This window comes from Diadema antillarum, unplaced genomic scaffold (genome assembly GCF_040938485.1).
Source record: "Diadema antillarum isolate AM-2024a unplaced genomic scaffold, OU_Dant_1.0 seq00000833_RagTag, whole genome shotgun sequence".
Taxonomy (NCBI): Eukaryota; Metazoa; Echinodermata; class Echinoidea; order Diadematoida; family Diadematidae; genus Diadema; species Diadema antillarum.
Window position 1 is genome coordinate 87,189 of NW_027271709.1, and position 22,680 is coordinate 109,868.

Consider the following 22,680-nt stretch of genomic DNA (forward strand, 5'->3'; position numbering starts at 1 on the left):
CACGTATCGAGAGTGCTCAATTTGAAGCACGATTGTGATGACGCATCACTAGAATCATGTTTCAAATTCAGCATTCTTAATTGCCGTGTGAATGCAAACTGGAATCGTGGAGGGTGATTTGAGTCGTGATTACAATCGTGTTTCATATGACGGTCCCGGGATGTGTTTTCCAATCACGTTTGGCCAGAATTAAGCAACAAAACAACCGTGTAAACATAATTGAATTCCAATTGTGTTTTTGGGGATGGAGACCACGGTGATCTTCAATCACTCCTGCAGAGAGACGGCTAAAGAATGATTCATGGGAACTTGGAAAGAAGTCAAACCTCCCCTCCTCGCTCTTGCAACTCAAAACTGCAGAATCTGTGAAACCTTCCTCGCTCGTGTGAATTAACGATGATTCGAATCGTAATTGCAATCATGTTTGTAATTCAGCGTTCAAAGTAGGCAGTTCTGGTTCGTGTAAAAACATGGTCTGACACATTCTATTTCTGCTCATCTCTTCCATTATGTATCACTCCCGTTCCAACCTTGCATTCTCATCACTTTCTGGACTTCCAGAGTGAAACCGTGGATGTATTTTACGATATTTTGAAGGGGAAGTTTTGATCTGAAGACAGAATGATATTCAGTGGTATATATTTTCTGAAAGGGTGTACAACAGAATGTTTCTATTTGTAGGTTACCGGGAACCTGTCTGAAAAAAAAAGGAAAGAAAATTGTGATAGTGTGTGAGTGAAGAAATTTACCTCCATGCCCACATGCTTCTTAGACTCCTTCAGACTTTGTGCAAACGCCAGTGTGCAGTGAGTTAAATAATGTCTTGGTTTTCAGCCAATCACAGTTATGCTTGAAGAGAGCTGGATTTGATGTATTTTTCTGCCTGAAATAAATCACGACACTTTGAGTGTACGCTGAAGCCTGAATCCTGCCATGCGTCTGCCGAGGGTAGAACTTCAGCCTAGCGGAAGAACGAATGCTGAGGTGATCATGCACAAGACACGTGCGGAGGTATTCATCTCCCTGGTGGTCTTGTATCAGGAACTCGGCGTCCTCTCGGGTAACCGATGAGTGGCCGTAAATTGCACAACAGGTGATTATTAGCAGCCGGGACGCCGCAATCTGATCCCATAAAACTCACAGTCATTTGCTCTGAGTGCCTTTAATGGCGCACAATTTGTAGAATAATGTGCAGCAGGGTTTCTGTTCAATCACTCCATTGCATCTCACAGCAAATTTCACTGTCGTGCAACTGAACCAGACATCCTTTTTTTTTTTCTCTCCCTCTTACAATCTTCTTGTTCTTGATGAATTTTCATCGCTGAGCCATTTACAGGATTACTTGTGAAGCCCACGCATGTTTTTTGGAAAAAATTTGAAGTCAATTAAAAAGACAGTGATTTTGTTATCACCAACCCAGGGAGACTGTAAATATTAGATTTATGCAAGTGAGATGGTATAAATAATCATCTTAAATCCTTCAGCACCTACTGCTTTCTCGAAATGACAAACTGTTTGATCTTTACTGAAGGAAGCAGTAAAATTCCAGACAATTTCATGTGGGTTTAAACAAATTTACCTTTGTCGTATGTGCAGAGATTTGGATTGTGTAGTTGGCACAATACAAGGAAAATATGAAGAACACACATGCAAGGGCAGCCATGGGTTTAGAGAGAGAGAGAGAGAGAGAGAGAGCCATAGGCAGTTCGAGGAATATATACGTAAGGTCGATACATTGTAGTTCAAATTGCGGTACCATAATTGCAGACTGCCTCAAAAACCTGTGGTCCCACATACTACAAATACTGTATGTGCCGAATATTCCGCAAGGTTTTTATTTTCACGAATTTCACAAGTCAGGTGCTTTTCGTGAAATTAAAGACACGCGAAAAAATTGACTATGATCTCGATATGAATGTGACGTATTGGTGTGCACATTTCTCCGTTCAGTTCAGTACTCCATGATCGCAAATTTAAGCACTCGCGACATCGTCGGGAACTCCCGATTCGTGAAAATTTAGACTCGCTAAATATATATCGTATACTAGTACAGTAGTATCTGAGTTTCAGGTAGGGTTATTTCATTTGCTGACTTTCTTTAATATTGTATGCTGTTTTTCTTTTTTTTTGAGAGAGAGAATGAATGAGAGAAGGATGAATGTTTGTTTCTGCAGACATTTTTAGGATGTGTCCCTTTCATACATGTAGATATACTGTCGTTACTTGTACTTCGCACGAGGATATAGCATTTGAACTGATCAATTTGCATGGATGTATTCAGTACGCAGTTCATGAATGCTCTTAGATCAGTGATGGCCTGGAAATACCTAAAGATGTGTTCAAAAATAAGATATAAGTGATATAACTAGATGAAGAAAGAAATATCAAGTTAAGTGAGTAGCTCACTCCAGCCAGAAGCAAGTCTGAATTTAGATGCTTCTGTAGATTGGTTCATTTGAAACCTCTTGTATGTCTCAGGGAATTCCAGTCACATCATCAACACTTTTTCCATGGCCTGTCAGAGAAATGAAAGGGACAGTATATATATGCAAAAGTTACTGCAGTGCTGCGGGATTTCCCTCCCTCAGTACCGGCAGCATTCGGCCAGTAAGTGGTCGTTATCCCCTCGTGATGTGGGGAGGTTGGTTTTCAATTTGGGATGCGGTGCCGGGCTTTCTATTGGGCTGGGGCGAGAAACCCAAGCTCTGCCCCGCCGAAATCCCCGTACAAATACGATATGTGTTGTGCCTTCAGCACAATTCTTTTTCTCCTCTGCCCCCCCCCCCTCTTTTTTTTTTCTGTCTCTCCTCTTTCATTAAAACATTTTCTTAGAGCATTCAATTTCACAACCCCAAGAGGGAGGAGGAAGAAGAAGGCGGAGAAAAAGGAGGGAAAAAAGACGTGGGGAGGAAGAAAGGAAGGATGTCTCTAATGATTATCTCCCGCCGTCTTCTATTTCGCTCATGATCACATTCTCCGGGGCGTTGAGAGTTATCAATTTTAAAAACTGCGATAACAGTTTGGTTAACCGACACACTGCGGAGCCTCTGGGCCAGGATTTTGACATTTCTTCAGTGTCTCAACCCGTCCCGGGGGGTGGGGGGGGGGAGGGGAGGGGGAGGGCAAAGGGAACAATCTACAGACTGGAGACAAGTTTGTATTCTAAAAGGAAATTTTGTTTTTCTTTGTTGTTTCATCGTTATACTAATGGTTTAAGGGGAGAAAAGAAGGGTAGTAGACATGAAGCTAAGGACTCAAAGCCCACTGGCTTCATAACAAGACATGACACATGTGGTAAGCATCGATTGGTGGTGAGTCTGATGCATACTTTAAAAGCAAGACATTTGCACGGCATGAAATTTTCACAAATTGCCACTGGCATTCAATGCATACAATGTAGTGTAGGCAAGAACTTTTGCATGCATTTTAATTTCACAAATCTTGGCTGGCACAAAATTTGCAAAATTATAGAATGCATGCAAAAATCTCTGGTTTTACAGTGCTTTGAAAAAAGGCTCTGGTATAACTCATTGGCACCGAGATATATCCCAGAGAAATGTACTATAGTGCACTCTCATTATAACGAAATTCTTGTTAAAAGAAGGTAAAACTCCAGATCTCAAAATTATCATCTACATATCTTTATATCCTTTACTTTTTGGCTATAAAAAAATTTTGTTGTAACAAAAGAGAACTGCAGGTCCCGAGGACTTCATTATAAGAAGAGTCACCTGTATACAATAATAAACTCTCTAATTCCCTTCATTTCTTCGTTTATAAGAAACTCCTGTTTGAATTGATTTTCCCCAAGAGAGTTTGTGCATATTTTCTCTTTTGAAATTTTCATCAAATAGAGTGCTTTTTAAACACATTTTAGTCAGTGGAACAGTACCCTGGGGTTTGCCTTTCACACGTGTCGGGTAAAGCATGCTATGTAGAAATCTAAGAATGTCCCGCATGTGAACTCAACCTTATTTCTGGCACTTGGTATGTGTATGCAGACAGTCATCACAGTGGTTTTAATGTGGAAGCAGCTTCCCCCCACGAGTGGGTTGAACAACCTGAAAGGCAGAGAGAGAGGATGAGAAAAAGAGAGAAAGGGACACACACACACACACACACACACACACACACACACACACACACACACACACACACACACACACACACACACACATTCACTGGTTTGAACAATAATCACCGATATCTCAACAGCTGCATTGAACTTGGAAAGCATGTGCTCTCAGCTTCTTGGGTTTCCCCCGTACGACACTCAATCGGATGTTTCAAGAGCCGCAGATTTGAAAATCAACCCACAAACACAGGTGCAAGAGCAGGCAGCTATTTCACTCATGTAGACGAAAGAAGAAGAAACAAACTGAAAAGGAGTGGTGGGGGGGGCAAAGAAAATGTTATGACTTAAATGGTGAGCGTCATGTTACATTTATTTGATATGTACATTGTAGTCCTTGATGTTCAGTCACAGAGCAAAGGCGTGTTGAAGGCGAGGTGAACTGAGAATAAAAAGAATTGGGGGGGGGGGGGAGGAGGAGGTACATGCATATACACTTGTACATTACCTCACAGTAAGAGAGACATGGAAGTGATAATGCACGTACGGGTAGCTCAGTGTCAAATCTCTATGTAGGAGTCCAAATGTGAACAGCTTCTCGTCTGCTTCTCAAAACTGCAAATTTAACACTGATTTATTAATACACTATTACAATCAAAAGAAGAAACAAAAAAGCAGCAACACAGGCCTACATTGTATAGAAAATGTAATATTTTACCAGTTGATACCAGAATGGGACAAGACTTTTATGTAAATGTATGCAATTTGTATCTGAACCAGTGATAAAATAACATTTTCACTTCATTGTCAGTTGGACATTATGATTGTTATCTTAAATACCAGTCCGCAGATTCTTAACCTTTTTTTTCTTCAAATTTCCGGTTGGTAAATATCAAAATGGGTCTCTTCCTTACCCCATTAGGTGGGAGACAGACAATTGTATCTTTCAGTGAGACTGTGAATTGATGTGACTCCGTACGATAGGGGAGGCACATCAAAATTAAGGAAGAGATACCTTACACATCAGAGGCAGTGAGACACAAGTTACATGTATCTCCTGAGGGCGACATGCTTGTCGTCTTCATACAGACGGCGCATTTAGGACTCGCTAACAAGACAGTCAACAAGTTCATTTTCGGACAGAATTTCGGTTTCAGGAACTTTGTAATAGACAGAAAGTGTGAGCAAAAAGTGAAATTTCTCGTGTAGCTAATAGGAAAGAAAAGAAAAAAGAGACAAAAACATGCAATAGAGCTCCATGAAACTCAATCAGACACCTCGCCATTTTCCAACGAGCAAATCAGGCGCAAATTTATTCCTCGCCAGCATCTAAAACTGACTAGGTATTCTTTTCGTTTCATCCGCTGCCGCTCTGTTTGCACTCCCTTGAAGAGCAAACACGGTGAAAAAAAAGGGATACGCGCTTTTGTCTCTACTCTATCTCACTTTCTCTCTTTTTTTTCCCTGTCTCTTTTCCTTCTATGTGGGTGTGGGTGTGGGTGTACATACATGTGACGTTCCTTTCTTCATGTGCAGCCCGCGCGGGATTGTCACGTTCAATGATGAAATGTTTTAACAGCCGAAGTCGGCCAGGTAATAAAACTTGCCAAGCATGAGTTTGACTCAATACCCACGTTGTCACTCTTGTTTGTCTGCTGTCATACAATCTGCTGGTGGTGGTTTAACTCTATCTTTACCCACCGGCAACCTGTTTGTACATGAATGCCAAATGCCATTTTAGCCAGCTGATGCTGAGGGGATTAATAGGGCTTTAAGATTAAAAAAAAGCCTTCCTCAATAAAAAAAAGAAACCCAAAACAAGTTAAAGCTGTAACCCATCATACCTGCTGTTTGCTGTAGAATCTGTGGTTACAGTAAAGGCAGAACTAATATGTGATATCTCAATCAAATTTGTTAGTGCAGAGGGAAGAATTCTTATTTGAGGTACTCATTATAGGAGAAAGAATATTGGTCCCTGTAAATGCATTTGATGGATTCATACTATTCAGAAAGAGCATTGCACACACACTAAAAAAAAAAAGAAGAAACTATGGGGAAATTTGCATTCCTATTTTACAGGCGCTTTCTTCTGTCGCATTCTCTCTCTATTCAATGTTGCCCACATTTCATAGCAACACAATATATGCAGGTCTGCACAGAGTTGCTATGTTCGGCTGAAATTTGCAATAGCAGCTAACAGACAGGATATAATTTAATACCACATCCCCGGCACTCAACTCCCACCAGGGGATATACACGTTTGTGGTCAGTCTCAAGTGTTGACTTTAACATTTGCAATCAACTTATAGTGTACAAAAGAAAAAAAAAAAACCCGGAAAACTCAGTCTCAAAAGGGAGCGTTTAATCGGAAATGATGCCAGCACCTTTATACTGCTCAGTGAAAGAGGCTGTCAGTCAGAACACTGAAGAGGAGGATGTAAACAATATTCCTTATTTCTGCTGGATGTACAATGATTATGTGACTATAATACAGTGCCATGTTACCTAGACCTGTGGTCAGGAGCAGACATTTAACCTTGTGTGTCTGCTTCAGAAATGGATCTTAAAGTTTAATATCATATATCGCATCCTGATTGCCGATGGAGATTGCAATTACTATCAAACCTGGGCCCTGTTGCATAAAACCCTTACCGCTGGACTTATCGCTCCTTTCTAGCAGTAAGTCTTCAAATTAGCGGTAAATTTTATAATCCTTGATGCTGATGGGCTGTGACGCCTAATTTTGACGGTAGTTACCATTGAAATTTAATGGTAAGTTTTATGCAACGGGCCACTGTTTGGTCCTTTGTTTCTTAAAACATGTGCTTCCCTGGCAGGATGGACCGTTTTAATGTCATTTTCGGTTTTTACCACATTCACAGTAGTGTGTGACAAAGACTTGTGGTAGATTTCTGTTGTGTGTTCCAGCAGCAGACATATATTATCTAGATGGTTAGATATACTTACTTATTGCAGCCACTTGTTGCAGCCACTTGTTGCAGCCACCTGTTGGTTGCAGCTACATATGAAAAACACTCCAGTGGTAGTAAATGACATGCATTCTTTGTACAACAAAACAAAAGATGTGTTGCACATTCAGATTATGATTCATGTTGGGGATCCTATGGTATTGATAAAGAGCTAAATGTATTCCTGTGATTCATTGTGAATGCCACGTGTTACATACTAGGCTACATATACATGTATTCTGTATACACTGTTGACAGGAGTCATATTTTACTGCCTCACCTTGCTTCAAATCTTTCACTATCACGTTTGTTCTCCATTCTACCCACCCCAGCTGATGCAGGCAGCGGAGGAGAAGCGGCTTGAACTGGAACGCGAGCATGAGCAGGCCCTGCAAGACCTGCAGGAGAGGCAGGATGAGATCAGGCGGCTGCAGCAGGTGAGAAGGGGGCCTTGAATCCTAGACATGCTAGTGTAGGGCGACCAAAGGACCCAATCCACTGGACCTCACTCAAAAATCGTAAAGCGACAGATACATTGCTACTACTACCTACTACAGATGCATGCCAAAAAAAGGAATACTTTAGGCTTTAATTACAACTTAATGAATCTTCTATTTTTGCATTTGTATTATTCAGGGCTCACCAGTTATTTTTTCCTCAGGTGGCCCACTCAGGCCACAAATATCATCAAATTTGAAAAGTTGGCCCCCCAAAAAGAAATGTTGTGGTGCTGAATAAAAGGAAACATATCAATCTCTTTGGAAACTTACAATGTTGTAGTTACCATCTGTTTGGCCACCAGAAGATAAACTTTTGAAAATTTGGTGGCAGAACATCAATTTTGGTTGCCCCAGGCCAGCATGACACTGCCAATGTTGAGTCCTGTTATTACTATATCACGTGCATATACCTATTAGTGAAATATGTGTTCATGTAGAAACCACCATGGGTATTGGTATGGGTTGGGGTTTGGGATTCTTCTCTATTTTTTTTTCTCCCTTCTTTATTTGTGTTCCCTCCATGTTCAGCAGCAGATGGCTTTGAGGTGAAGATTTTGAGTTAAAAGAGTTTTTCTTCTGTATGATATCACTGGCCTCAATAACAGAAATTGGTGAAACCCACCCCATTTTCGCAAGAATTCGATTTCACCGTCGGGAGGACGAGGCCCGGACGACATCTCGATGAAAGTTCAGCGGGGTGGTGCAAGAGGAGAAAGTGACCTTTAAGCGCAGGCTCGGGTTCAGGGAGTTGATATTCTCTCCTCCCGCATCTGAATTTGGGAGCAGGAGGGCATCACACCCTTGCCACCCTGTCTCCACCTTTCAGATGCGGAGTGCTCGGAGAGGGGTGGATATTAATGACTTCATGACCAGGACTGAGATTGACCATATTCCCCCTTCTCCCTCCTCCCCCCCCCCCCCCCCCCCCACCATCTCTGGCTTCTTGCAGAGGGGCGACCATGTCCCCCTGGACATTGGCGGGGAATTGATTAATCGTGGCTAGAGCCACTATGCATCACCTCTGTTGTGGAAATCCATTTTAGCTACTCCAATTGACATGAGTTTTACCCTCTGATTAAAACTTGCTGTAGGGGGTTGTAAACACTTGCAAAATGCTGTGTTTTACCCTTGTATGACATGATGAAAAGGCAGTTGGCTTAGTAATGCAGTGACAACTAAAACGGCAAAAAAATAACAACAAACAAACAGGAACTGCATTTTTTTTTGTTACGTGTATATCACTAATTGAGTAATGGGTATACACATGAAGCAACCCATTGGCGACCTGAAATTTGCACAGCCTTCTTCAAGACATTAGAACATATGCAACAGTGACTTCATACAATTCTTGCCTCAATTCAAACCTTGGTGAATTTTTACATACTGATGCTTTGGCAGGGAGTACAACCATGTAGCATGCTTCCACAAGTATTGCTTAAATCGTGGCATATACTCATCCCCAGACTGACTCCTCTGAACTCTCAAAAAACAACAACAACAACTCACTGCGCAATCAGTTTTGCATGGATGGCAACAGGCAGAGAAAAGGTAACCAGAGCGTTATAAAGGCTTGTCAGACGGTGAGAGCCCCTCAAAATTCAAAGTTGTGGGTTAAGAGATGTGCGTACCTTTGAGGCACCTGTAAGATTCTCGATCGTTGGCTCGGATTCTGTGTATCTGTCCCACATCGCCCTTGCCTTTAGTAGGCCAAGTCCCATTTCTCAGAGGACGGGAAGCAAGATTGGGGAAACTCTGGTGTTTTTGAGGATGCAAGGGGGAACAGGAGTGGGGGGGGGGGAAGGGAGGAAGGGGTTGGTAGGGTAGTATAGGGAAAAGGAAGATAAAGAAAGATAAAGAAAGAGTGATAGAGATAGAGACTTGCATGAAATCTGGGTTGCAGCTGTAGGTGAAGATGAGGACAGACGGGGACAAATCAGGACTAGAATTTCTGTCTCCCGGTGTAGAGTATCTCGGCTGTCGCCAATTTTTTCCCCATTCTGCCTCTAGGGGGGTTTATACCTACTGTAGCCGTGGCTGCGTGTAGCGCAAGGCATCGGGAATGAGTTACCTGTATTACGAAAACAGCACGCACACCGGATCTGGTTTCAAGTTGAAAGAAAAGCGTTTGCCAGCCAGAGATTACTCAAGGTAGTCCTTGACTTAATTGAAAGAAACTTCATGCCGAAGTAGACAAACACGAGAGAAGATCAGGGAAGGGAGTAAGGAGGGAATAATTGAGTAAGGTACAGTGCTCTTGCACATTGCACGGGAAACAACCTTTTTTGCCATTTACAAATCTACATCATTTCTGTTCGGAGAAAGAGGGGACAGTATTCCACTTATTATGATGTGATCAGTGTAGTTTACATAGTGACCAGAGTTTACACTTTATCAGTTTACAATTTATCAATGCTTCGATATCAGTGATTTTGGAGTTTGTGTTGCCTGATTTTCCTTTTCTTTCTTTCTTTTTTGTGCAGCAAAATTTTAACTGCGTATTTTTCTTTTTCAGTATGAAAGGAAGTAGGGAGTATTCTACACAGGGAATGGAGTGGAAATGCAGAAGCCAGTTTTGAGCTTTGTAAAACTGAGAAACGGCAAAGAGAAAAACGGCAAAGAGAAAAACCATTTTTGTTTTTCTCCTTCAAGAGTGATGACACTTTAAGATGTCGCCTGAGGAGAGTGTTAAATAGAGCAGGAAGGATTAGGATTGAGTGGTAATGGGGTTAATGTGCCACATATCAAAGAACTTCCTTTTTTTCTTCCCTACTCTCTCTCTCTCTCTTATTTTTTTTTTTTTACTTTTCCATGCATAAACGAGGTTGATTCATATGCAAACCACATTTAGGCCGCATGAAGCCGAGCCACATGGTGGCCGACGGAGGCACACTTTTTAAGACCATAAAGCCGCTGCGGGCCCTGGTCACCCCGGTGCTCGAAAAAAAGACACAGCGCACGCAGCGGTGCTGCTATCGGACATGGCGCTCCGTCAAAATGGGAATTGATGGATGCGATTTTGGATGAGCAAGAGATTTATTGTTTTCCACTCACTCTCTGAGCCAAGGTAGTCGCTCTCCATCGCATTACACCTCAAATTTCACTCAGAAAATGGTGTGCGATTGGCCCATATCAACTTGTAGCATAAGCTGCCTGAGGTAGTGCAGTTAGGGATGATATAATATTCTTGACAGATGCGCATCTCCTTTATGCATTATCAATAAGGAAATATAAATATATGTCTGTATATACATGTATTATATACTATTTAACTCTGGGTTTGAATAGATAGAAAATAGTTGTAGATGGATAGATATAGAGATAGATAGATAAATAAATAAATAAATGGATAAATAGATACATAGATGAATATATTGTATACTGCATATACAGATAAATAGATAGAGAAATAGATAGATAGACAGATAGATAGAAAGATAAACAGATAGATACGATAGATAAATTCAAACACTGACATACAGTAAGTAGCCAAATCGGGAAATGTACCTGCTACTAAACACCAATGATATGCTTGCCTTGCCTTGTGTGTGTGTCAAACTAAAAAAAAAAGACACTCAAGTGCTTCAAAGATATTTTCACTGCTCCCTTGGAATTTAACCATATTCCATGAAAATTTAATGACAACTGTTGATTCATAATGAAAATTTTTGTTCATATCTTGCATGAAGTTGTTGTCCTGATGAGGTATCCATGATTTTCGCAAATGAAGGTTTTTTTTTTGTGTTTGCATATTTTTATACAAAAGTCTTGCCAAAGCTACATTTGTACATGTACACTATCAATAATAGGCAATTGTGCAGCTGATTCAGCAAACACTGGCAACCCATGGAAATCCACACGTAATGGACACTCCATGAACCAAGATTATAGCAGTGTGATTTCATCCCGTGCTGACTTGCAAATCAAACGAAATGAAATATTTAGCCAAAACGTAGAAGGAAAAAGATGCCGGGTAGCACCTCTGTTGTGCCTTCTGATGATCAGCCATTTCCAAAACATCAAACACTTCAAGGATTCATTCAACCAGCTGACACATCATTCATATCTTTGTCAAGTTGCCTGGCACAAAATTATTCATGAGCGTTGGAAGTTTATCGGTGCATTCAAATGATTGTGTACTCACTTTCCACCACGGAGCTCTTGGTATTCATCTCTGCAAGCATTGCAAAAGAGCTTGCGAGCTGTCGAGATTTCACACCTCCCTGTCACGTACACACATTCACGCAGCCTTGACGACTGCGATGCCCTTGAGCACACAGGCTTCTGTGGGGGGCCAGTATTAAAGTTCAGACATTCCATGTTTGAAATATTGAGCTTGAGACTTTCAAGATCAATATTTTTAGAGGATGCATTTTCTCCTAAGCTTACAATTCAGATCAGCAGATTTAGTTGTGTGTATGTGTGTTGTGGATGTGTGTTTTTGTGTGTGTGTGTGTGTGTGTGTGTGTGTGTGTGTGTGTGTGTGTGTGTGTGTGTGCTTACCTTCAAAGTCACCACTTTATTATACAATGTATTTTGTGTAGAGGGGTTTCCATGTTCTGTTTCAATTATGCAGGCAGACCAAGAGCAGATAAATGGTCCTAAGTCCTGATTCGTATTCTCATATCTATGGAAGTATTACCATATCTCAGAAACAGCGGGTCATTGGCAGAGTCATGATGCTTAGAATTTAACCTGAAACCAAATGCACAAAATGATGATTTAAATTTGAATTTAAATTTAAATGCAATACTCAAAAGATAATGTGATTGTTCTCATTTGTGTATTCATGGTTAAGAAAATGGATGTCGAGAAGCATGGTGTTATCCAGAAATTTGCTTCTCCTGCCTTCATGTATTACTTTTCCCCCTCATTATTTCAGTTTCCAAAATGACAGTGATGAATGTCTGTTTCTAAGTGACATACACAATCACACAAAGAGACATGTACAGGTGTATTTAGCCTTTCATACACACAATGGACTCATTGAATTGGCTGATAGAAATAAAGGAGAATGTTTTGTGTATGTACTGTGTAGTTATGCATTGTCATCTTGTGTATATGTGCCTGTGTGTGTTGTGTAGAGTTAGGTTTCCTTGTCTTGTGTGTGTGTATAGACAGGTGTGCCTTTATTTCGCTGCTCCCCTCTATCACCACACAGGAGCAGGAGGTGGCCAAGAAGCAGCACAGGGAGTCTGTCTCCAGGCTAGAGCACAAGGTCCAGGACCTGGAGAAGAAGTGGCTGGAACAGTGCCAGAACTTTGGACGGCTGTCTCAGGAGCTCAGCGCCCTGCGCCTGGAGACCAGCACCCAGCTCCAGACCCTCGCTGCCAGTCCTGGAACCGCCAGGTATGTGTAGATCCAGGACCAAGAACTTAAGAAGGGGTACAATGACTCATGGAACCTGAATAATCAAACATTCCTTTCTCTTTACAGTGTGTGTAAATTCAGCTTTTTCAGATGTTTTCTATGATAACAGTGTTTATGGTTATAGTGATGCTAGTCGCTGATAAGTGGGCCCACTATTAGCAATATTATTGTCATTGCTGTTGTTATTTTTGTCGCAATCATTATATGAAAATAAAATATTTCCGAATTCTGCCTTTGTATGTAGACCCACATCTGGTTCCAAAAGTATACTCAATTACACATGTTTGGTATGTAATTTGAACTTTACGTAATTAATCAAAGTAATTTATTTTGAATAATTTGATGTAATAGGTGGTCAACTTCCATTTGGGTTTGCTCTGTTTTATTCTGTCAGAAAGGAGAATAAAACAACTATTAAAGAAAATTAATTGGTGTGATTTTTTTTTTGATAGTCTCGCTGTTCAAGTGGTCACCACCCCCTTGTATAACTTGTCCACAGTCGTACACCGTGTCCAACGTGAGTGTGTGGTGCGTGAGTATTAAAGTGTTCTTGATTTTTCATTCCCCCCGTCAGGTCAAGGGCCGGACACAACTCCGGCCAGTCCCTGGGGTCCGCTGCCGTCATCAAGGGCACGGAGGAGGAGAAGGAGGACTGGAAGCGGATAGCGGAGGAGGCCCTCGTTGCCCGGGCAACGGCCGAATTGTCTGCCTCAGCGCCGAGAGGCGAGACGCTGGTCAGGGCCAAGTCACACGGTAGGGACATCGTGGCTTCTCTTAGCCTCAGTGCATGAAGATGAGTTTCTGTAGACTGTAGACTGATATCAACAGATTGAAATGATTGTTGCTTGTTGACAGGTTGAATCTATGAAAAGGGTTTATGCCTGTTGAACCTAAACTTTTTTCTGGAAATCAGTCATGTGCAGCACCAGTCGTATGATGATGGAATTAGTGTTTAAAAAAAAATGTATGAGAAATGAAAGACAATAAGCGAAAAGATTTGATATCTAGCCTGTACACTGTACAGAGATCTTTCCAAAGTTTGATGATTACTGGTACATGAACTATCAAACCAGTAAAGAGACGGGTTTGCTTTAATATCTTGCATGTGAAGGCATTACCATGAATTGATTTCATAGAATTATATGTAGACAGACAGAATTGTTTCTTTAGTCATCAGACTTTAGACATGTTCATAAATTGATCCTATGGAAAGCCACTTGTAGACAGATTCAAAGATTGATCCTATGGAAAGCCTCTTGTAGACAGATGGTATTACTGAAGGATTTGTGCCTTAAGACTCCCAAATAAATACCCATGGATTTATGTCAGAAAGGAAAACCACCTATAGACAGACAGAATGAAAAAAAAAAGTTGTGCTTCTGTAGACTCCAGATTTTTAATATCTACAGATTGATGAATTATATGGACTGCCACTTGTATACAAACAGAATAAGAGTGGGTTTGATTTATGGTTAACCTGTCAGCATCCGCTATCAACATCATTCCACTTTGCTGTGCTGTGTAGTTATTTTCTCAGATGAGGAAGTTCATCTTGCTTTTTTAAAAATATTTCTCAGTTTCTCTTTTCTCAGTCAAGCAGCATTAGCTAAAGCATACAATTTAGAAATCAGTATTTTTTCTCTCTAAAAAAACCTAGCAATTTGTGTTTTGTACCATCTCTCAGTTGTGTAGTTCATTGTTTTGATAAAGATGCCTTAGGTATTTAGATTGAAATCGTGATCAATGGGCCACTAAAAGTGGGACGTTTCTAAAACAGTCGCTCTTTTCTATCTGAATAGTCGCAATAATTTTTGGTGCGAAATCAAATTGGTTATGTATGTTCCATAATGCAAGGCGTACAGGACGATGAACTCAAAGCTTGGTCATACTCTGAGATTTTATGCGCGTGCAGTTTGGCCTTGCTAAAATCAGTGCGATTTGAGTTGCGATTCTTCTCTGTGACAAAATGAGATTTGGATCACATTTTGTTTTCTTTCCTGTGTACATGTGTACCAGAGTGCAAAAGAGCGCTACTAGTATTTTAATAGCAATTTGAATTGTGCTTTTTCAGTGTGTGTGAATGGGCCTAGGAAATCTCCCTGGCAGTCACAGCCCATCTCACTCACCCCAGTAGAGATTCCATCCCCAGACAAGCTTCCCAGACAATCACATTACCCATGGGATCCTGCCCCACCCCCTCCCCTCCCCAACCCCAAAGCTGTGATGTCATCCCTGTCTTAAAGGGAATCATCACCCCATGTATGTTCAGAATCCAAGTGCACAATATTTGGAAGGTGAAAGTGAGGTCCCTAACCATCCCCTTGCACTTCACAGACCAAAGATCTGTTTCAGTCTTAAAGGTGTGATCCCGATTGACTATCAACCAGTTGAGGACGAGTCCCGAGTATACTCGGGCAGGGGTCTATGGGAAATGCGTGTTGTAGCAAAATCAGTCTGTCCTCAACGTTTTAAGTCTGTGTTCTCAAGATTGCGTGCACATAATAAACACAGTGGTTTTACCCTCTTACTTTGCTGTCTTTATCCATCCACCAAATAAAAAATCTCAGAATATTAAAAAAATATAGATTCTGTCTATAAAACTCCAGACTTACCATGTACATTATATTATGCACAGAACCAACTATTAAAGTTGCATCTGTAGTACATGCATATTTTATCTATTCACTTCATGAATAGTGCAAACATGACAAAATAGTTTTCATACTGAAAAGAGGGAAATCATCCATAAAACTTACATCATTAAAATGGCATCCTGAGGACATGATTTCAAAACAAAATCCGTAATGACAGCATTACCCAATAAAGAAAGGAAAAGGAGACATCATGGGTATGATTTTATCCACTTCTTCTTTTGGCATGACTAGTGACATGATAGCACTGCACTCAGATGATAATCATTTAGACATTAAATATCAAAGCAGCAGTGTGCAAACTTGTGTATTTATTTCTTGTTTTACTTGCTTTTATCCTTTCAGATGCAGCTGATGTATCAATAGGGTCAGAGAGGTCATCACAGAGGTCAGGAGGTCAAAATGGTCAGGTAGGCATCGGGCCAAGATGTAAAATTGACTGCATGTTTTGTTTTTTTATTTTCTTTGGTGGACAACTATATGAATTTCCTCATTTGTTTAATTTTTTTCGTTCACATTTCATGTTATTCTTTGATATTTTGTCGTTTTTTTCAGTGCTGCAGTATTTTGGGAAATGTAATTTTGCTGGAGGTTTTAGTTTTTTTTTTCTTTATCTTTGCCAGCTCTACATTGTACCCAATGTTCTGGAGTTGATTTGGGCTAATGATGTAACCAGATAATCAGTAATTCAAGCCTTAGATTTGTCCATTTTATGGTTGTACAGATGTTTTAGAGAAATGCCATATCAATCTTACATTCTGGCATTTAATTTGCTTTTGTCCGTAACCACTTAATATCAATACCTTAGTTTGTGATATTGTAAAAGTCTGCGCCCTAGTTTCTATCAAGTTTTATTAAATACAATGTGGTGTCATTGTTTGATGGATTTGTCAGAATCATCCTTATTAGTAGGATAAGTAGCCTTTATCAGAGGATAGACCATTTTTTTGTTTCTCATTCTTTCTGTTTTGGGTAAATTCCCATATTTCCTCTCAAGGCGGAGTCTGTTAGTGACCCTGAAGACTTCCTGGATGAGCTCAGCGACAAGATCGACCAGGCCCTGCTCAGCCGGCTCCACCACGCCTCGATGTCGTCGGGGCCGATCAGCAAGCTGGCGGTCTTCATCGCCCGCTACAACTACGACCCTTCACAGGACTCACCCAACGACAACTACGCCTCGGAGCTGCCGCTCACGGCCGGCGACTACATCTACGTCTACGGCGATCCCGATGAGGTTTGTGTGCAAGGAGAAGCTGGTAGCTTCAATGTAATGGACAGTCTGCCTCGAAAAGTAGCTTTCAAAGTTAAAATGTTTTGCAACAAAATAAAATGCAGTGGAAAAACACATTCTCAACATCAAGAAATATCGATTGCAAACATGGTAAAGTTAAAGACTTCCATTGTTAAAGGGACTGTACAGTACTGGTTGAGGTGGGGATTCATGTTTTGAACATTCATTAGTGAGATGATGAGAAACCTCTTATGAGATATGAAAGAGCATATAATTTTAACTCTTAATGTGCCATGGTCGCCGAACGGCGACCTTAGTCCTGACGTGCCATGGTCGCCGATCGGCGACCAAGAAGAGCGCAAAAAACATTGGTCATTTAAGTTCTTGTGGTACCAAAACGCGTTACAACAAGAAACTGCCATTTACATGTACTGGTAGCTGATTAGCATATCCATCGTTTCCACTAAAAATATGAGTATGCTTACATTGAAAAATTTTGAGTAAATGTGTGATTTTTCAGCTAGATCTATTTTTTTCGCGTCGGGAAAATCCGCAGAGAGCGCACCCTCTGCGAGATGTGTATAGATCAAATGTCTCATTGATAAATCACGCGTGTGTATGCTACTGAATCTGCGTGTGTTGTCTATGCGTTTCCACTCGCATTGTTCTGCTTGGGCGCTCTCCTGCGGGAGCGGCTTTCATTTTGTCCCTAAAAAAGGGTAAAGCTTTCGTTCGTCGGTCAAGTCTTTCATCCTTTTGTCTTGGACAGTGAACTTCACTAATCGTCCCCTCGCTAGCTTCTACAAAAGAAGAACACGCTTTTGTTCTTGTCTATGTACATGTACAGTGGACGGAAAGTAGACCTGTAAACCAAGGAATTGCACGAGCACAAACTCCTCACGTACAAAGGCCTGCCGATTTCAATAGAGCACGCCCGGCCGTAGTAGAGACAAAAGAAGGATTAGTGGGTGCTTCCTTCTCAAGTGGACAAAAGACACTCTTCCAGGACTCGACGCGGGATTTACTTGAGTTTCAAATACAGGATCTGGGACTAAAGGACACAGATTTGGGAATGAATTACCGAGGCAGAAAATGAAATTGAAAAGACAAATTGAACTGCCAATATCTTTGGAATTTTACAACTCTAGAAGACAAATTTGTTATCATTTGAAAGAGAAAATGTAGCTCTAAAACTTTCTCACAGAGTCAAGGGAGCGTTCTATTGAAGAAAAATCATGTCTGACTCTTTGTTTCCATACGACACAAAAAAATATTATATTTTTTTAATGATATCGATTATTTCTTCAATATTTCAGGTTCAGATAAATATTACAGCAAACTGACTACATGACACGAAAGAACAATCATTTCTTGATATTTGTTGTGGAGAACCCAATTCAAAACAGACAATAGTTTCAAAGATATGGCAGTTTTAAATTACATTGTCAATCCAGTTCACAAACTTTCTGGCGTTGGGTAAAAACGTCTGGCGGCACGTTAGGGGTTTTTGGTCTGGCACATTAAGAGTTAAGAAGGATTCAATGTTTATTTGATGAAAATAGGTTTTCAAATGGCTGAGATATCCAAAACAGTGATAATAAAAGGCGACAGGCCACGCCTTTTATTAGGATCTCTTTGTTTCACCTTGGTTTTGGATATCTCACCCATTTCAAAACCGATTTTCATCACATAAACTTTTGATACCCCTTAGAATTGCATGCTCTTTGGCATCTCATAGAGTGGTTTCTAAATATCTCGCAAAACGTTAAAAGCTAAATCCTCACCTCAACCAGAACTGTACACACCCTTTAAGTCCATGTCACTCTTAAAAATTGTGGAGCATAAAACAAAGCAAAAATTTTTCCATTTGCAGCTGTGTATTTCCTTAAAAGGCATTTTCAGATGGGCAGATTTCAGTGAAAATAGACATTTTTGAACGGTTTGGCCTGAATTTGGAGAAAAAAAAATCACAACCAAGAAACGGTGTTGCATGATCTATTAAGATAGATCTACATGAACAATACAGATGTATTTCAATTGTGTCCCCTGCTTGGATGAGTCCCCCGCACCACCCCCATTGTGTGTCAAATACCGGTTTCCTGCAGGTGTTTTGTAATCACATACATGTATCTTGCTGGGGCAACAAGACCTCGTATCTACAAAATGTCAAATGTTCAGGAGAGCAAAAAACAAACAAACCAAAAAACAAAAACATGGCAGCCAGAGCACTATATCAAATGGGAGAGCCCTTCCTTTGACATGCTGTGGTGGCTTCATTTTTGGGGTAAGACAGCTAGGATTTGGACAGGACATCACTTAACTGATTTTCTAACCATTTATCCAAAAAAGTAATTTTTGCCAAAATTGAGATACAAGGTCTTGTCACCCCAGCGACAATATGTATGTATAGGCTGAGAGTGACTTCATGTAGACAGTAATAGGAAGTCAGAAAGTGTTCTTTGGTCCAGTAATTATCTGTTTTTCTGTGGTTGTAATTATAGCTAACTACTTAATAACTTCTAGTAATGTGTTGATAGTTATTAAAGGACAAGTTCACCTTTATAAACATAAGGATTGAGAGAATGTAGCAATATTTGTAGAACACATCATTGAAAGTTTGAGGAAAATCAGACAATTCGTTCAAAAGTTATGAATTTTTAAAATTTTTGTGCAGCAACCGCTGGATGAGAAGACTACTGCAGTGTATGAATAACTTGCGTACAACAATATAAGGAAAATATAAAGAAAATTTCACAAAACTTTACTTTTTGAATAAAGTGCACATTTCTTCAACTTGCTACTGACGTGCTGTATGTTAAGGGTAATATTATTCCCCCTGCCTTCTGAAAGAGAGAAGTCAAGTGTTCTTTTGTTATGCCAGAAAAATGGAAATATGTTGAATTTTATTTATTCTTTCTTTATATCGTTGTACTCATGTGACATCACAAGCTATAGTAGTCTTTTCATCCAGCCGTGACTGAGCAGAAACTTCAAAAATGAAAAAAGTACACATTCCCCTGACTCGTTACCGACAAATGTTATGGGCAATATTATTCCCCCTGCCTCTTTTAGAAAGAGGCAAGTCAAGAGCTCTTTTATTATGCGAAAAAAGTGAAAATATGTTGAATTTTCTTTTACATTTTCTTTATACTGTTGTACGCATATGACTCACAAGCTGTAGTAGTCTCCTCATCCAGCGGTTCCAACACAAAAATTTTAAAAATTCATAACTTTTGCATCGATTGTCCAATTTTCCTCAAACTTTCACTGATCTGTTCTACTAATATTGTTGCATTCTCTCAATCCTTATGTTTATGAAGGTGAACTTGTCCTTTAATGTATTTTGAAATACTAAGATAACCTACATGTATGTTTGTAGACAAAGGCTTTCTTCACGATTTCTCTCCTTCCCCCCCCCCCCCCCCCTCCCCCCCGCCCTTTTGCACAGGATGGTTTCTATGAAGGGGAACTCATGGATGGGCGCAGAGGGCTGGTACCATGCAACTTCATCGAGAGAATAGCAGGTGAGCCAGGCCCTTCCCTTCTAACTATTTTGATGCCCAGCATCGGGCCTTTCCTGTGAGGAAAACCAAACACAAATGCATGCGAAGGATTTACCAAAGTCAGCTGTGCTCTCTCACAGACTCGACCCGCTATCATGTTCATGGCCCAGCCCTGGTAAAATAACTTAGGACAGTCTATGTAAAAACTGTACTAATTTGCTTTGTCATGACTTTGTATCAGTCTGGTTTTTTTTTCCATGCATTATGTCTTCATTTAGATAGAGGAAAAAAGGGACAAACAGATTATTGAATATGTCATGATTGTGATTGAGTCTCATAAAGAATTGGATTTGTCTTTCGTCGATTAAAAGTGAGGCATGCGACAAACGCTTTCAAAAGCTTGGATGGTAAAATTATTGCAAAGCCGTGAAGAGGCATGCAATCTATGAAGAGAGGTGAACGCACTTCTAGTCTCCGAGATCACGTTAATGTGGTGTCAAATGGCCCTTGGAGACTACAGACAGATTCTCTCAGTCACAGAGCATATGCCAGTCTCCAAACTACAGTGTAGAGAGTAGCAGAGCTGACGGGTCACCCCCAGTTCGGCATAAGTTTCCCCTGAAAGTGACATTTTTCCTGATGTCCTGGCAATAGCATTCTAAAACTTTCCTCATTTGGGTATTATTTTAGCTTACTGAGTTGCATGTGATAGACAAGAATTTTCCCAATTGCTGTGTAGAATCTGCCTGATTTTGATTTGGGAATGTTGGCAGTCATTAGGTAGAGAGTCAAAGCATTTTGTAAACCACATGCTGATATGTGAGGCTGCAATCAAGCATTTCGTTCATGAGCTGTCGGCTAAATCAACAACCATAGCCATGACAGGCTAGAAATGCATGATGAAAAAAAAAAAAATACTGGGGATTCATTCTAGTTGGTAGGTGATACAGAATATACTACTTCTATGTTTCTGTGGTTATACTCCTCTGTCATTATTTATAGTTATTGGTTTGCCTTTATACATTACTTTAGCATTTGTACATACATGTATGAAATTAGAGTATTTTCTGTGTTTTACATGTCAATGTCTATTTAGTTCTCTTTTCATTTTCTTTCTGCATTGCTCTCTTTCTCTCTCTCTCTCTTTCTCTCTCTCTCTCTTTCCTACAAGTGTGATCAAGATGCTACAAAAAAGAAAACTTTTGTTAAAGTCACTGCTGAAATTTTCTCTTTTTTTGACACAATTCCTTCGTATTAAATTGTCTGCTTTGAATTAATTGTGCAACTACAAAATTGTAAATACTCCGGTAGATGCTTCTGTTGCTACCTTTTTATGTTTCGCTTGTGAGATTCTTTGCCATATGGAAATGGAAATACCTGAGAAAGTATAAGCAAGACGTTACATAATTCTGGAAACGTATATAATGCATTAGACAAATTTGTGTGTCATTCTTTTCTTCTTCTTTTTTTTTGGGGGGGGGGAATAGCTGAACTGTGAATAAAAGCTGAATTATGTGAAACGTTGAAATGCCACATAATGTCACAAACCAGGATATGCTCCTGATTCCTCCTGTCCACATTTTAGCTACCAATAGAATAACAATTTCGACAACAAAGATGGCAATTAAGATAAAGGAACAAGAAAATGGTCTTCCCTTTGCATTACTGAGATAGTACTGGACCTCAATATCAAACTCAAATGCATTATGCTTTCAGAGGTTGTTGCCTGTTCATCCTGTTAACATCACTCCCCTTTGTTTTTCTATGCTTTTCTATGATTTTCAAAAGATGCAAAAGCTCTGATAGGAACAAGAGGTAAAAGTGAATTTCACACCTTGCCCTGTTCACCCTACAGCCATCACGAGGTCTTTTTTATCCCATTCCAATGCCAATAATTGTCATATTTAGACAAACCAACACATTTTTTTTTTCTCCCCCATTTTGCATTCATTCCAGTCCACAGCCCCATTCCCTATCTGAATGCTTCTTTCCAAGTCGGGTCCATCCATGATTAGATCAGAATCCTTTTCAACCTATTCTTCATTTTGAATTTCTATGTTTTGCTTTGTGTTTTTTTTTTCATTCATATTTTCTTTTGTTCAGTGGCTTCATCATTTTTTTTTTCTCATGTTTGACTTTTAAAGTTTTGTGATTTTGTTGATGATTGCATCACACACTTTTGCCTTGGTTCATCACCTTGGTACTTTTGCCTTTGTTCACCATTTTGGTTACCCTTTTGTCACTTTACAGCCTACTTTGCATTAGTATTTTGTTTCTTTTCATGTTGTGTTTCAAAGCTTCTTTCATCTCTTCTTGAGTTATTATTATTTTTTTTTAACCATTTTGATATATCCAAGTGTTCTGGGTTGTTTTTACACTACCTTTTC

At 40.1% G+C, this 22,680-nt stretch overlaps 1 protein-coding gene across 1 annotated transcript in view; it reads left to right on the top strand.

Moving 5' to 3' along the window:
* LOC139740081 (RIMS-binding protein 2-like) overlaps positions 1 to 22,680 on the top strand; it is a 132,074-nt gene that overhangs the window by 78,135 nt on the left and 31,259 nt on the right. The window contains exons 5-10 of the mRNA XM_071650671.1: positions 7,374 to 7,478; positions 12,700 to 12,887; positions 13,483 to 13,661; positions 15,905 to 15,969; positions 16,557 to 16,793; positions 20,239 to 20,314. Coding sequence (XP_071506772.1) covers positions 7,374 to 7,478; positions 12,700 to 12,887; positions 13,483 to 13,661; positions 15,905 to 15,969; positions 16,557 to 16,793; positions 20,239 to 20,314 — 850 coding nt within the window. The remainder of the gene's footprint in view (positions 1 to 7,373; positions 7,479 to 12,699; positions 12,888 to 13,482; positions 13,662 to 15,904; positions 15,970 to 16,556; positions 16,794 to 20,238; positions 20,315 to 22,680) is intronic.